Source organism: Salmo salar, chromosome ssa20 (genome assembly GCF_905237065.1).
Source record: "Salmo salar chromosome ssa20, Ssal_v3.1, whole genome shotgun sequence".
Classification (NCBI taxonomy): Eukaryota; Metazoa; Chordata; class Actinopteri; order Salmoniformes; family Salmonidae; genus Salmo; species Salmo salar.
Window position 1 is genome coordinate 48,513,074 of NC_059461.1, and position 16,791 is coordinate 48,529,864.

Here is a 16,791-nt window from a genome sequence, read left to right on the forward strand (position 1 = left end):
CATTTTATAATAAGGCTGTAACGTAACAAAATGTGGAAAAAGGGAAGGAGTCTGAATACTTTCCGAATGCGCTGTATATACGCCTATGTTTTGGAATGATGTTTGAAATTGCTGCAGGGTTTTTATTTTAGCTGTTCAGAAATATGAGGTAGAGACATAGGCATCATTATCATGGTTCGGAAGAGGGTGAGTAAAGGCTCTGCTACACTTCAGCCATCGGCTTCCGGTGTAGCCATCAGACATCAGCCAATGAGGGAATGCTTTCTTTGAAATCAATGAAAGCTACTATTCTGCCCGTGTTGCAATCGCATTGCGTCACATCCAAAAGCCGCGTCCAAGCTCATAAATAGCCGCGGTTCAAATCTTGATGGATGACGCGCACGGTCATTCTATCTTTTGAATTGAAATCATGAGAAATAAAGTTGATTTTGGTTGCATATGGCCTCGAGTATACACCACTGGTTATTTTACAAAGATTTCTGAAGTCAAGAATCTACTAGCTAGCAGAAACTTTAGCTAGCTAGCTAGATTGACTATGTTCACAATGTAAACAAAAGCAACTTGTGTAATTACAGGATCATTTATTGCAACCACTAGAAAAAATTACAATGAGTACTTGCGAAAAACTGGACCAAAGCTATTGTACTTACACATAATCGAAGAATATTGTACAGAACTGTAGGGGAAAATGAAGATGCTCTTCCCCTCTGCTCTCAAAACAACACTGTATAGCAGGTAGAAGGTGACATTGACACAACGCTAATGACAAAGCATCACCATGCTTATAGTGGAGCTGAAGTGTAAAGAGCGACACCTGAAGGGAGGGGGAGTGTGAGCAGAAGCTACGTTAGAAAAACAAATGTGTACGGAAAATAACACACGCGCAGAAATAGGTTTCCCAAGCAGGCGTGGGCAAAAACTCTGTATCCGTAACCTCGGCCTATTTAAAAACGTATACGTTCTGTTCTCAGCGTGAACAAAACTCTCTCTATCCTCTATCTTGCTAAGTGAGTTCAGGTGTATTGGCCATGCCCACTAATTGGCCAAACCTGATCTTTAAGAGAGCTTGGTTCCTTTGAAATATGGTCTGTTTGAATAGACTAAAATGAACAGCTTCGTATACGTAAAAAAAACAACATGGCATTCTAGCTCCATCCTGGTGGTGCAGTGGACTAATTCCATGGATAGAGAACAGAAGGTTTGAATCTCAATGTCGCTGTGCCACAATAAAAAATAAATGTGTTTGCATGATTATTGCCTAAGCAAATGAATATTTCCATGTGTCCTATCTCTGCTTGGAGTTTAGTTAACCTAACCTAGCAGCGTTATTAAAAGTCTTATTGAAACATGTTCTCAGAACGTTATTTAATTACCTTCAAATCACCTATCATTTCCGTTCTCAGAACGTTAATACAACCTCCCAGGAAAACTTCAAGGAAACAGAGTAAAATGTTCTCAGAACCTCCCAGCAACCTGACATTTTCACGTCCGTTCTCAGAACATTTAAAAAACTTTCAGTTTTACCGGTCAGGAAACTTATGGCTTCGTTCCCTGAACCAATGGGAAACCAAAAACGTACGTTCCCACAACTTCCAAGGAACCACATGTGCTAACTGGGGAGGCGTTGACCACAGCTGCTATGGAGGTTTTATCTTATGACAATATGTATCATATATTGTACACGTGGGGGATCCATGATTGAAAACCGTGTCTGATATAGTACATGGAAACCTTTGAAGCTGAGACATATATTGCACGTTTGTGACCACACTGGAGTGCTGTTGTGAGTTTTATTGAAATCACAATGACCTCAAAGACCTGGAACACATACATCACTTTGGAGCATGTACTGCTCTTACCTACATCACTGATGCTATCCCACTACAGAGTTATAAACTAGTCTGAAGCATATTTTGGGCTATTGGAAATGTAACTCAAGCCTAGAGCTTTTGCTTGATAAGGTCCGCCTATTCTGTAGCCAGACTAGTCAGTCCACTGGTTCTGACGCTGAACCATGCTTTGGGCCTTGTGGTCCTAAATGTGGCAAGTCTAGGGCCGGGATTCAATCCAATCGTGGATTTGGATAATGAGACATTTAAAGGTAACTTCAGATTGAGCCGACATATGCAACGTTTACCGTGCATGTGCTTTCCGAGAACGTGGGAGCATTGCCTTTAAAACGTGCATTGCCGAAAAAATGCGCTCGGATTGAATCCCGGCCTAGGTTGGCACAGAGCAATTTCCAACATGGTAATGTGTGTGTGTGTGTGTGTGTGTGTGTGTGTGTGTGTGTGTGTGTGTGTGTGTGTGTGTGTGTGTGTGTGTGTGTGTGTGTGTGTGTGTGTGTGTGTGTGTGTGTGTGTGTGTGTGTGTGTGTGTGTGTGCGTGCGTGGGTGGGTGCGTGAGCAAGTGTGTGTGGTGGGGCGAATATGGACAGTGGGTGGGCTGTACAGTTGACACACGGTGAGTTGACAGGCAGGAGTATAGGTGAACCGGCAGTGGTGGAAGTTACTCCCGTATTACAGGATGAATGCGGAGAAGCCTGTCAGTTAGTAGGGTATGCCAGGGATGGGGCCTGCTCTGTTCTGGGCTTACCTTGGCCCTGCCTGTGTGACTGGTTGGATTGGCATGTTGATGGAGAGCATGTCAAACATGAGTTGAACTTCATTTCCATGAACTCCACACTCCAAAATGGAGGCACCTCTGGGCCTGTCCCTAGTCCCTGTTCACATGAACATTCTACTAATGCTCTAGCGCTACTGAATGTTCCAATTAAACTTCCATCTGCAAGTAGCACAGAGTTGAGTTCCATAACTGAGGTTATAATCCCAACCGTACTATTTGAATGTTCCAGGCATTTGTGGCTGGAACTGCACTGGGCCTCTTGAACTCGGCTTGGTTCCTGTAAAGCGGTTCTCACAAACTTTTCACTGAATGCAGCTATCTTCTGTATGTTTGAAAGAGGGCTATGTAATGTGAGAAATGTGTACTCCCCTGCCTATCTGGGGTCCATCACAGATAAATCCAGGCACCTGGCTGGAGGTGCGGCCCCTCGGCCCTGTCTCTGTGGGTCGGGTGGGTTTGGAAGCCCCCAGTAGCGTGTGATTTAGGGCTGAGGGAAGGTGTTCCACGGGGTTGACTGGGTCAAGGCCACTGCTATCCAGGCTCACAGAGCCTACACACCTGACAAGATAAACTGGCCATATCCTGTCTCCACTCCCCAGTCCTGCTCCACCCACCTGATACCCTGAACCACAGTCATAATCCAGCACCTGGGTGAGAGGAGGGTTTGGGGTGAGGGAGGGGTTACGGGGGGTGAGAGAAAATGGAAGGGTTGAGGGATGGGTTAGGGGGGAGGCAGGGGGCAAGGGAGGGGTAAGGGGGTGAGTAGTCTTGGCTAGGGGGGAGGCGGGTGATAAGGGAATGGGCTGAGAGGGGGGAGAGGGGAGGGTGGGATGAGGAATGGGTCAGGGGGTGAGGGATGGGTTGGGTGGTGAGAGAAGATGTGTGAGGGATGGGTTGGGGGGAAGGATGGTTTAGAGGGGGAGTTAGGGTAGTTAGGGCGAAAGGAGGAGTTAGGGAGGATACAGACCCTCTGTGGAGCAAAGGTTATCCTCTTGCCAGTGCATGGCTGACTCATGCTGTGTGTATTTCATGAGATGGTTTTCACTACTTACCTAAACACACAAACACATTAATGCTCTCTCGCACGCATGCAGACAGACAGATGCATGCATACACACACGCACACGCACACACACACACAGGAGCCCCGTTGGCAGTGTGCTGCTGTTGACAGCTGGTGAGAGGCGATATGTAAGAAGAATCTGGACAGCTCCAGCTGTAGCCGGTGAGCTCTGGACCACGTCCAGCCTCTGACAGGAGGGGAGGAGGGTCGCCCCTCCCTAGGATGGAGCAAAGCGGCTGTGGGTTTCACACTGTTCACCTCCCAATACTTCACAAGCAGTGAGCCGATCCATCTGGAGGAGAGGAGGGGGGGGGGGGTAGTTCCTTTCAACACACAGGAATGCGGGATCAAGAAAGCTGTTGAGTTGGTTTGACCCCCACATTCACGACGTGAGGAATGACCCGTTGCCGAGCACACTGACTGCTGCAAGCTCAGAGGCGCAGTAGCTCTCTGCGTAACATCTGGCGATCAGAAACACATGTGGGCTACATCATAGGCCGGGTGTGAACTGACAAGGTGGTGCAGTGGTTTTGCCAGTAAGGGATGTGGATCTGCCCCATGAATAGCCTTCTCCTCATGCCCTTCTATCACAGGCCTGTGTGTCTCATTGGGACTCTATAGGTACTCTAGGCCTACAGACAAATCTGGTTTGTTCTGGGTTCACCAAGGGACCACTGGCTTCCTTCCTTGGCTCAAATGTCTATCTAGAGGAAATTTGTGATCGAAAGAGATTCTGACCAATGAAAGGATTTCACAGTCCCCCTCTGCTCTGCCCTTGTCTTTGTGCATAGACTCAGAGCAATATGTCCTCAGAACACTAGCAGAGGAGGAACAAGGAAATGTGGTTGATTTTCAAAACCCAATCATGTGACAGAGTTGCTGCTTGGTCTGTTTATTACAGGTATCACCACGTCTTCAGACAATGTCAAACATTTTACAGACTGTTGTTTAAATGCTTCTATTTAAATAGAGGGAAAAGCAAAACGCTGGAAAGATACTCAAAATACTCAACTCATAACAGGAGAACACCTGCAAAGCCCTCGTCCAAAAGGCACTGGAAATCAACTGCTTTAACATTAGCCATTCTTTTTTTATAAAACATGCACACCGCTAGCAAAGACATCTGTGTTCGATGATGACATTGTGTTCTTGTTACACGATTCAGTAGAATACAATACACCGAGCCTTGATATGTGGTATTTCTTGAGCTTATGACTGCGTCATTACAACACTGTGTTTGCATGTGTAGTACACCAAAAGCCACCATAACTTGCTGTACCAAAGCTACTATAAGGACCGCAGGCTCCAGTTTTAGGTGTATTACGGTACTGTACATGTGGCTTTGTAGAGAGCAGATATCTTAAATATTTTCAAGGTTAAATACACAGTATGTGGTTGCCATTTAAATACCTAATGTGACTCTTAAGTTAGATTTACCATTTAATGGAATTACTTTGATGACAACAGTTTTCTGAATTTTCTTCATCTCTGCAAAGGAAATGTTCAAAAAAAGTTATCTTTAAATAATAATGATAGTAGTACATTCAAACAATAGCATAATAATTCCTCTGTATTATTGTTGTGGTTTTAAAAATATCTCATGACGGGAAGATTCGTGTCTGTCTGGCTGTCTGTCTGCGAAAATCCATATCTAAGTCTGCGAGGAGTGCCCGTCAAAGTCTCTATTGATGAGAGATCAGTAGCTGTCCGTTGGCCCAGATAAGTTAGCTGAGTTAGCTTGAGGATGGTGTCACTGATGCAAAGGCTATATGTGTCATCCTCCTCATATGGGCCACATGACAGCTTTCTCTGTACTATAAACCACTCTTGATATCCAACCATACAGATAGTATACTCTGGCACTGATATCGTCATCTCTTGCCAGTCCCCTTCCACTCCACCGATTGAGTGCATCTCCTTTACAGATTGATGTTGGAATGAGGTGAGCGACACACTAAGCACGGATAGACACAGACATAGACACGTTACAGACACGTAGAGGGCTGGTGAGGGAGCATTGAACAAGCACAGGGCTGTCAGCGAGTGGAGTGCTATTGAAGGAGAAGAGGTGGGGCTAATGGGAGGATTCTCTTCTCCTCTACTCCTGGCTGTCGTTCCTCTCTTCTTCTGTCAACAGCATCCTCTTCCCCTACCGGGATGTGGAAGACTGCTTCGTGTTTCTCTCCCTCTCCGTCTTTCCCTCTGTCTTCTCTTCATACTCTCACTGTGTGGTACTTCCGAAGCACTGCACTGTGTGTTCTAAGGGGGCTCCTCTGTCTCTGTTTTTCCTCTCTCTCTCTCTCTCTCTCCCGCTCTCTTTCTTCTCCGCTCTTTCTTCTCCTCTCTTTATTTCCACTACTGACAGCTGTGGCCCTCCGACACCATGCACTTCTTAGGAAGCACTTGTTCCTGCTGGATTGGGTTCTACATTCCTGTCTCTTCTCTTCCTGCCTCATCCATCTCTCCGGTCCCCTGCTAGTACTTGTATTTTCATCCCTCCGCCACAAGATCCAGGTACTCTTGTCTCACATGGTCCTGCTGGGCTGGGTTCTGTCCTTGCCCTCTGTCTTTACGCCATCAATCTCTCCTTCCATCTCTTTCCTCCCTCCCTCTCTTTTGTTTCCCGTTACCGGCATCCACAGCCCTCCACCACCATGTCCTGGTAGTTTTTGAGCACCACGCGGTCCTGCGGGTCCAGGTAGAGCATGGCGATTGGGCTGAGGGCGGTGGGCACGCAGCAGGCCCTCGGCACGGCTCCGTTCACCGAGTTCACCAGCGTCTGCACCATGGCGTGGCTGGATGAGTTCATGTGGTCGGCGAGCGGGAAGCGACACTCCCCCAGGCAGAAGAAGGCGTCGTAGCCGCTAGGCGCCACGATCCACTTGTTCCAGCCCACGTCTTTGAAGTCCACGTAGAGCGGGTAGCGGCGGCAGCGGGCGCGGGACAGACGCTTCAGTTTTGCTGCGCGGCCACCATTACGCTTCACTCTTCCACCCTCGTCCCAGCTACCGCCCCAGCCAGGGCTGGCGCTCCGGTCCCTGTCCCTGTCCCTCTCCTTGTCTCTGTCCCTTCCCCGGTTGCTGCTGCTACTCCTGCCCCTTTCTCTGGCCCCCTTCCTCCCCCTCATCCTCTGGGCAGTGCCAGAGGTTCTCCGGCCATGGGCGGCTAGTGCCTCCCCACGCCCGTCATGGCTGTAAGTGACCAGCAGGGGTCTCTCTCGTGCCCAGCTGTGTTCGTCCTGTCCCAGAGATCTGCGCACCCTCAGGTGTCCCTCTCTTCGTCCTTCCTCCCCAGTGGAGAGTGGTAGAGCATCATGGTCAGGGGGGGTGAGGAGGGTGGTGTTACCCAGAGGGGTCACCTCCAGGAGGAAGGCCAGGCTCCCAGTCTGAGCGTGGGCCCCCAGGAAGAGTTCGGTGCTGAGGCTGAATGCCTCCCAGGAGACAGCAGGCTTGGTGTTGGGGGCCCATGTGAGGACCCGTGACTCCAGCAGAGTGGGCTCAGACTCAGAGTCCCCAGGGCTTCCAGAGAGGAACAGGCTGACCCTGTGGGCCCCGGGGCCTGGGCTGGCCCCACCACCCCGGAAGAAACGTAGCTCTGCAGACACCACACGCTCATCCTGGGGGATGGAGGACACGTTGAAGGAGATGGGGACCCTGTTGTTGCTCGCGGTGGTCTGCCTCTTTTCAAGGGGGAGTGAGGGACTGGTAGACTCTGAGAGAGGAAGGAAGGAGAGAGAGAGAGAGAGAGAGAGAGAGAGAGAGAGAGAGAGAGAGAGAGGTTAAGATAGTTCAAAGAAGAAGGTTCAATTTGTAAAACAAAACTGATGTTCTCTGCAGTTCCATGGAGGTCTCTCTTGTAGGATTTCCTATATCAAACATTGTAATCTCACAATGTCAAATACAAGGTAAATTGACCTGTCAATCCTTAACTTTAAATGTCAGACACATTCAGTGCCATAAACAGTTAGATAAGCTTTTCATTGCACACACTACCATCAGAATAGGACCTCCACTCGTTGCTGGTTAGCTTGTGACTGTTATGGAAACATCCATGTTATCAAATGGAAAATAGATGGTCTGACTTTGGAGCCTACTAACTGCCAAGGTGGAGTCATAACAGAAAGAGACTGGGTATCACAGCCCTGTCGTCATCAATGCCATCTAACCCGGACTGAAACTACAAATGGAAAGTGTAGAACAGTGTCCATTAAAAACGTATTGTGGAACTGATACCAAACGGTGGCAGGACAAGGTAGAGCAGCTTTGCAAACTATCCACAAACTGGCTCAGATTAGGAGTGCTGATCCAGGATCTGTCCATATGACCTTATTCATTATGAACTTAAAGGCTAAACTAATCTCAGATGCTTTGGGGATATGGGCCCAGACCACATGTGTAATGTTACCTGTCTGGTGGAAGCTGCGTACGGTGTTGGCCTCCTGGACATGCTGGCTGGGGTAGCTGAAGTCTGGATCCTGGACTAGGTGGTACTGCTGGGAGTGGAAGCGATAGAGGTCCACTATGTACTGTGGGACGGGGGCACCTGGCCGGGGGTTGGGGTGGGACTGCAGGCCCAGGCGGCTCAGCAGCAGGTTCTGGATGGTCTGGGCCAGGCTAGGGTCCAGGGGGGTTGGTGATGACGATAACAACGACGACACACTACCATCGGGCTCGGTGGCTCCGCCCTGGCGACCAGACGAGGCTTGAGGTAGCAGCAGGACTATCAGGACCAAGAGGTTAGCAGGGAACATGGTGGATCTATATGAGAGAGAGGGGGAGGAGTGGGGGAGAAGAGGGTGAGGAGAGGAGTGAAGTTAGGGTTTATTTCAGGGAGAACGCTTAAGTCTTTCACTTTTTGACACTTCCAGTGGTGCTCTTTAAAATCCCACGTGTTCATTGAAATTCATATACCATATGTTTAATATTTTTCAGTAAATTGGAGTGTGGGGGGTTGAAATACCACTAGTCATAGCTTAAATCCTTCGAGAGAAACTTCTACCAATGTATCATTCGTTTGTTTTCTCCTCTCCCAGTCCCCACCATACTAAATCCTCAGTCAGCTGAGCGTGAATTATACCGTGACATTCAGAGGTCTCAATTTTTTTTATTCCTACTTCCTAAAAATGTTCTGGGCCTAATATGTATTTTAACAGTAAACATGTATTAACTTTCAACGTGGCTTGAAAACAACTAGTCATTATGTTTCCATCTGATTGTCAAACAATCATCACTTAGAAAAGTAGGGTACATGTTCGTCCACGCCAAAATAATTCCAGCATCCAGACAGTGCACTGTGCCTCCGCCATTTGATGAATGAAAAGAGACATCTGTTACAAAACATCAAAGCGTTTTATGACATTCGGGAATTGTCATTAGTACCACACTCTTGTGAATGAATTGATGCATCTTGGTGACAAATTGACCTTTTTTTGTCAAAAGAAAAGTCGGGACACCTGAGAAGGGGCTGAAATACGGGACGCAAATACAGCTCTGTCTGTGCCGAGCTCATCAACTGTGAAACTATAATGTAAGATCACTAGTGTGCTGGGACCAAAGTTGATAATGTTGCAGGTTCGCTAGTGGGTTGGACCCAGTCGATACAATGTTGCAAGTTCGCTAGCGAAAGCTCAAGACAGAGCGAGGCAGAGAGACAGGGACAGAGAGAGCGAGAGAGAGAGAGAGAGGCAGACAGGCGGAGGAGAGAGATGAATGCGATTGAAAGAACATTAATCGATTTTCACTGGCCTTAAAACCGTGACAGAGAGGTGGGGGTGTTCATTTCATTTGGCATAAACGTTTATTTTCATATTTACCACTGTAGCAGTACAAACGTGCAGTTTAAACAAATGGGAGAATGGTTAAATTAGACACCCCCCCCCAAAAAAATGCCCCCTCACGTAATTCACACACTGCCTGTCAGGCTATTATGCAGTAAGTCTGGCGTGATATCAAGAAATGTACTGCTGAAGTCCATGTGAAGTTGTTTGCTGCATACACATGGCTGTAAAAACAGCACCACTTTGTTTTCCTTATTGTGAATTTATTGCTATGTGTTGCCAAGGCCCCATCTCCTAGGAAACTCAAGCACAGGGGGATAAGAGTGATTAAGCAGAGAATATATTCAGTGTGTGTGTGTGTGTGTGTGTGTGTGTGTGTGTGTGTGTGTGTGTGTGTGTGTGTGTGTGTGTGTGTACATGCATGATTTAGGAGAACCTTAATATAGTCCTGCTCAATTAACTAAAGCTAGTTGACTTTAATTGAGAATAATAACTAGTGTAGCTACTGTACTTTATATCTCTATGGCTCTAATTTACTCTCCACAGCTTACATATACAGTAGCTTCAACCAAATAATGAGACCATAGTTGCTAACTGGCCTGTCTGCTGCGCGGGAAAAGGACCCAGTGCTGGAGGTCATAGCATTAAAGCCCCATCCAGCCGGGTTACCACCCCATGTCTCTGTAGTACAGCTGTTAATGATTGAGTGACTAATTATAAACTACAGGCCTTAATGGCCTTGTGCCCTCTGGAGTCAGGACTTAGAGGTCAGAGTACGGTGTCTGACCTGTCTATTGTTCAAAGTAGGATGAAGTTGGCCCGGGACACTTAACTAGCAAGTCAGTTTGCCGTTAGGATTGGGGGAGGGTAAGCTGACCCTAGATTTGGTTCAAAGCATTCAAAGTTAGAAGGTTGATGTAGAGACTGAGACCTGGGCTGGGCCATGAGGTCTCTTCTCTCAACCGGTCTGCTTTACCATCATCCTACAACTAAAGAAATGAGAGATGTCGTCATTATTCTAAGAAGAAAAGATACATCTCAATAAATGTAAACGAAGTAGAGCTCAACGTCCTATTTTTCCCTGCAGACTAGAGCGAAGCATTTTCTTATTCTGCACTTATCTCTCCCTGCCTATCCCTATCTCATCTCGGTGCTGAGCTGAGGATCGATTAAGTCCGACACAGCTAGATAACTGAGGCGTTTATGGCACAACGAACACATAACGATGCCCTAATGACAGCTAATCATGCTATAGTGTCAGAGTAGGGTTTACAAGAAGTTCACAGGGTGGGTGTGTGTGGGTTTGTGTGTGTGTGTGTGAGTGTGTGTGTGTGTGTGTGTGTGTGTGTGTGTGTGTGTGTGTGTGTGTGTGTGTGTGTGTGTGTGTGTGTGTGTGTGTGTGTGTGCAAGAACAGACACAGTAATACCCTGGGAAAATAAGCTGTGAGCGTGGGACTCTGCTCACTAGCCATTAACTCAGGCAGCCCCACCCAAAGTAATGTCCTTCCGCCCGATGCCTCTCCACTTGAGGCAACGCTACAGGACAATTAGAGAACGATTGGAGATTAGAGAGCCACAACTGTACAGCCTTTCCCGTGGCGTCCCAAGGCTTGTAAACTAGATTGAGGACCCCCCCCCCCCCCCCAATGAAAGTTCAAAGGTTACTTGCAGAAGGGGGAGTGGGTGAGGGTGGTGGTTGGGGGGGAGTCAGAGTACACCCTGCCATACATCCATCTAGAGTACGTCCACCCATCTCCCTGTGTTTCTTCAGCTAATCTAAACCGAGAGAAAAGCCACTAAACTCCATTTGGCCTCATTATCTGCCATCCTCTCCGTCAAGCCGGCCCCCTCTCCATTCATCCTGGATGGTGACATCCCTGCGTTAGCTTTCCCTCCAACCCCCCCTCTCTCCCTCCGCTGAAATAGGACTAATCAAGTGTTCCAGGGGAGGTGAGGGGTGAGGTGGGGAGAGGGGGTGCTCTCAGACATATTAGATGGTGTCTGACCCGGAGCAGACGGTAGAGTGACCCCATGCGCACGAAGATGAGAGATTTGTGTGTGTAATCAGGCAGGGCGGTCTGCTCGCTGGCCCTCTGAACCCACAGATCAGAACAGACCAACATAAGTGTATCTCTTTCCCTCTCTCTACGTCTCTTTACGCTCTCTCTTTTAGTCTCGTTTTCTTTGTCCCTCTTTATCTCCTTCATTTGTCGCTGCATCAATCCCTCCCTTTCTGTTTATCTGTCCCCCTCATTCTCTCTTAGTTCCTCTCCATTTCTTTCCCCTCTATTCTCTGTATATCTCCTCTGGGGGTGAGAGGAAAGACATATGGACAAGGACAAAGGGTGATAGAGAGACAGAGTTAAAGAGAGAGAAGGGAAGATAGACAGAGATATATACTGAGATATACAGATATATACAGAGATATACAGATATATACAGCTATATACAGATATATATATACTCTGTATATACACTCCCCTTCTCTCTCTTTGACTCAGTCTCTCTATCATCACTTGTCCTTTTCCATCTCTTTCCACTGCCGCCGCCCCCCCCTCTGTGTTCCCTGTCTCTCCATTCTTCTTTATCTGCATGTCTCTCTCTTTCCCAACCTCTATTTTTCTTTTTCTCCCTATCTTAATTTCTCTCTCCCCTCTCTCCCTTATGTTGGTCTTTTTCCTAAGCCCTCTAAATGAATGGTGTTTTTGCGGAAGAGTGCTGCCGAGTGTTGCCGGGCGAGAGGGCCCAGTGTCACCGCAGCCGGCTGATTTATCCGCAGCCGCTGTCTTCGTGTTACGCCTGGTCCCTCCACTTTCCTTTCCTGTTGTTCTTCCCGTGTTTCTTTTTCCCAGATTCCTTCTCTCCCTCTCCCTCCCTCCCTCTCTCTTGCTCCCTAACACACACATACACAGATAGACTCTCTGCCCCATGTCATAATTAATGTATGTCGTGGAAATCTTCAACTCACTCACACCCACACCAACTTGTGCAAGCTCACGTAACACACATCCCAAGAACGGCAGGTTTTTTTTCTAACTTGCTCAACCAGCACCTCTGTGGACCATTCTCATAATCACCTGAAACCTACACACCCACACCTAATGCATCTGGAATGTTCCTCACACCTCTCTATACATCGCTAACACACGACAGAGCTCTCTGATGACCACGGCGTTCACTGCTTTATGATTTAGGCTGAAGCTGAAGCTAGGAGGACATTTTTTTCTCTCGAAGCGTGACAGATGAAATCATTAGGATAATATTCCTGGTTGCCTGCTGGGTGGTTTTATTAGAGAGTATTTTAATTTATCCCAGCTGGGGCGATTAAGAGGCTAATGACGCGGGCAGCCCAGACTTTCAGTCCGCCGCTCGCCTTCCTCAACAAACCTTTACGGTATTTACTGCCCACAATGCACGGCTCAACACGTACGCACCACGCAGGCAGAGTGCGAACACATACATGCCAGGAGGAACAGATATGTGTGTTGTGTGTGGACTGTATGTGAATGCGTATGATGGACAAAAGCCAATCGATTTGAATGTTTTTTTAATGCATAGCGCTGCGCTTGCATCATGCACACACACACACACACACACACACACACACACACACACACACACACACACACACACACACACACACACACACACACACACACACACACACACACACACACACACACACACACACACACACACACACACGGAGGAGGAGAATGCGGTGCCTGTCTCCTGCCAGGGTTAAGATGACAGCAGACGATGAGGCTCCCTAAGGAGAGGTGGAGTAGACCAGACACTTTCCGGCTACTGGGGAATCAACCAAAACTCTCACAACATCGCCTGCAACTGCAAGGCACCCGACCGCAAGGCCCTACAAAGGGTGGTGAGTACGGCCCAGTACATCACTGGGGCTGAGTTCTCTGCCATCTGGCACCTCTTTACCAGGCGGTATCAGAGGAAGGCCCAAAAAAATTGTCAACGACTCCAGCCACCCAAGCCATAGGCTGTTCTCTCTGCTACCACACGGCATGTGGTACCAGTCTGGAACCAACAGGACCCTGAACAACTTCTCCCCCCGAGCCATGAGACTGCTAAACAAGACTGCTAAATAGCTAATCAAATGGCTACCCGGACTACCTGTATTGACCTTTTTTTGCACTAACTCTCATGCACTGACTGTTGACACACTGGACCCACACACTCACACATACTTACACTGACACCCCAACACACACATACACACACATACACACTACATACGCCCACACACACATGAGACGCGCACACATGCATGCTGACACTCTCACGGACACACATTTTCACACTCACCACATACACTGCTGTTACTGTCTATTATCTATCCTGTTGCCTAGTCACTTTACTCCTACTGTACCATACTCTATGTACATATTAACCTCAATTACCTTGTAGCCCTGCACATCGACTCAGTTCTGGTACTACATGTATATAGCGTGTTATTTTGACTCGTTATTGTTCTTCGTTATTCACTGTGTTTTATTCCTCTTGTCACTATTTCTATTAGAATGTTTTTATATAAATGTATCTTTAACTCTGCCTTGTTAGAAAAGGTTCCCGTAAGTAAGCATTTCGCCTTTAGCCTACACCTGTTGTTTGTGAAGCATGTGACAAATAACATTTGATTTGATTTGGGACATTAGCTACCTGGACCTTTGGAGAGACATTAGCCAGACACACAATGTACAGTATAGTAATCACCACTGCCAGGGCTTTCATTCCCAGCTACATTCTCACAAGAGTCTAACTAGGACATACAGTGCAGAGCATCAACAAGTCAACTTTATCTCCATCTATTTCAACCTGAACTGTAAGTCACCGGAAGGCTTTCAGCTCTTGTACACCTTCATCTATTTCAACTAGGACATTCACAACTGTACGCCTCTGTTTTCACGCTTTTTTTTCCTCGCCGGGATCCACACGTTTCATTCAGAGCTACGTTCAGATGATCTGAGAGTCAGGGAGTTAAGTGACCGGCAGCAGGAGGCTATGTTTTGGTGAACAGGGGGCTCGCTGAGGGCAGAACATTGCAGAAGCGTTTGGTGGAAACAGTGACATGTCCGACACGTGACATCAGAGAGTTCAAAGACTTCACACGTCCGGTCGACACAGACCGAGGTGGAAAAGACAGAAACAGCACTGAAAAGCTAGGTTCACCGTTAACACCGAGGAATAATTCATGCCTTTACGCTCCTACAGAGAAGTCACGTTATGTCTTCTGAAAACATAATAGTCACATTGTTCTTGGACCTTCGATTACAGGCGTTTGATTCAGAGCAACACAGTGTGCCAGCCTCTGCGGGCGTGTGAGCATGTGTTTGTTCTCCCTAGAGTGGCTAATGGTTTGAGCAGTGAAGTTCCCGTGGCCAGGCAGAGTTGGCTTGGTGTACATGGACAGTATATGTGTGTGTTTGCGTGTGTCTGAGAGAGTGTGTGTCTATGGGTGTGTGTGTGTGTGTGTGTGTGAGCGTGCAGTACTCACGTCCAGGCGTGGTAGGAGGTGTGCAGAGTCCATGGTTTATCCTTGAGCTCCAGTGTTACGAACCCTCGTCTCTCGCTCCCGCTCGGTTGGACAGAATGGACGAAGTAGACTCTTTACCTCTCTTCCGGTCTCTTTCATTCCCCCTCTTTCTTTCCCTCTATCTCTGCTTCTCTCTCTCAGGTTAGCCTGTGTCTGTGTCTCCTCTGTGAGTGGGCTGTGAATGAGGACGCTGTACTCTCCATGGTTCTCCCCCTGTACTGCTGGGCTCTCCCCCCTCACTCACCCTCTCATCCTGTTGTCAGTTTCAGATAAGCGGCCTCTTAAAACATATCCACCGGCTTTCCCCTGCCTGCCTGACCTCTTCAAACAGGCAACTCCCTCTCTCTGTCGCCTACACTTCCACCTCTGCTCAGACAGAGAGAGACAAATATACACGCAATATATCTACTGTATGGACCTGCACAAGACTAATTAGTCTGGAGAGTTTTCTGTAACCGGCAAAAAATTCCCTCTTGTCCCCAGCTTCCGAAATGTGTCTTTTTCCTTTCCTCTCTTTCTCTGTCTCTCATTCTCTTTTTGTCTCTCCTCCCCTTTTTCCCCTTTCCTCTCTCTCTCCCTCTCTCTCTCTGTCTCTTATGCTATACAGAGAGTCCAGCTGGTAAACTCAGTTTAACTCTAATTGACTTTCCTGGTCATTTGGATCCTCCCTGATCGTGATGTCACTAAGTCAGACCACCCCCACTACCATCAAACACAAACACACACACACACACACACACACACACACACACACACACACACACACACACACACACACACACACACACACACACACACACACACACACACACACACAGTTAGAGATAAGGTCAGGGTGGACTGGCTAATTATTTTCCATCATTACTTTTACAAACTCACCCACTGATTTTCATTGACACCATTTTCATTATCAGCTAACATGCTGACATGATCACAGACAATACAATCTCCATTATCAATTCATGAGTATGTTACTGAATAAGACCAAACATATTCTCTTACCAGACCATGGCATGAATGGATGACTCATAGGGGAGGATAAAGTCACTACAATTTGGGGGATGTGATTGGATGGATCGAGCCAAAAAAAAGGTACATTGTAATTCTCCACTGCAATGTTCAAGCAAGGTGCAATCGTCCTTCCAGCGTCGGCCACCGAATTGGTATTCATCGGGCAGGGCTATGAGGAAACGTCTCTTTAAGATGCATCGTCTCACATATTAGATTTCATCTGGAGATTCACTTGCCCCCCCCCCCCCCAAACACACACTCAACCCAACTCCCATCAATTCACCCAGTCTGATGAATTACCCTGGGCCAGAGGGACAACACACACGCCTTCCCATCTGTGGGCTCAGACAATTTACAGGACAGTTATCTAATGTTATCTGTTTCATCTGAATAATTACACTGTAATTATTTGTACTTCACAGCAGTATTTGCTTTGATCATGACGTACAGTCTGGGACATACAGGTGGATTGGTCTGGACATTATCTGGATTGGTGAGGACATTATTATCCAATAAGAGGCCACTAGGAAGCAACATGTGCTGTGACCATAACATGAACCCGTCCAGTCTCTCAGTGAGTAGCCTACTGCATGTACCTTTCTGTGAGTAGCCTACTGCATGTACGTTTCAGTGAGTAGCCTACTGTATGTACCTTTCAGTGAGTAGCCTTCTGCATGTACCTTTCTGTGAGTAGCCTACTGTATGTACCTTTCAGTGAGTAGCCTTCTGCATGTAGCTTTCAGTGAGTAGCCTACTGTA

At 47.5% G+C, this 16,791-nt stretch overlaps 1 protein-coding gene across 1 annotated transcript; it reads right to left on the reverse strand.

The window, feature by feature from the left end:
* Positions 1-4,564: 4,564 nt before the first annotated feature.
* LOC106612383 (bone morphogenetic protein 4-like) lies at positions 4,565-15,634 on the reverse strand. Its single transcript, XM_014213463.2, has 3 exons — positions 14,983-15,634; positions 8,093-8,445; positions 4,565-7,399 (listed from the first exon to the last, which is right to left on the reverse strand). Exons 2-3 carry the CDS (start codon positions 8,436-8,438, stop codon positions 6,315-6,317), a joined length of 1,431 nt encoding a protein of 476 aa, XP_014068938.2. The 5' UTR covers positions 8,439-8,445; positions 14,983-15,634; the 3' UTR covers positions 4,565-6,314.
* Positions 15,635-16,791: the final 1,157 nt, after the last annotated feature.

Bases quoted from the DNA above. Each gene is read 5' to 3' on its own strand.
- LOC106612383 (XM_014213463.2), bottom strand. From the start codon at position 8,438: ATGTTCCCTGCTAACCTCTTGGTCCTGATAGTCCTGCTGCTACCTCAA. The intron at 7,400-8,092 runs GTAACATTACAC...TTCCTCTCTCAG, and splicing joins ACGCAGCTTCCACCAGACAG to AGTCTACCAGTCCCTCACTC.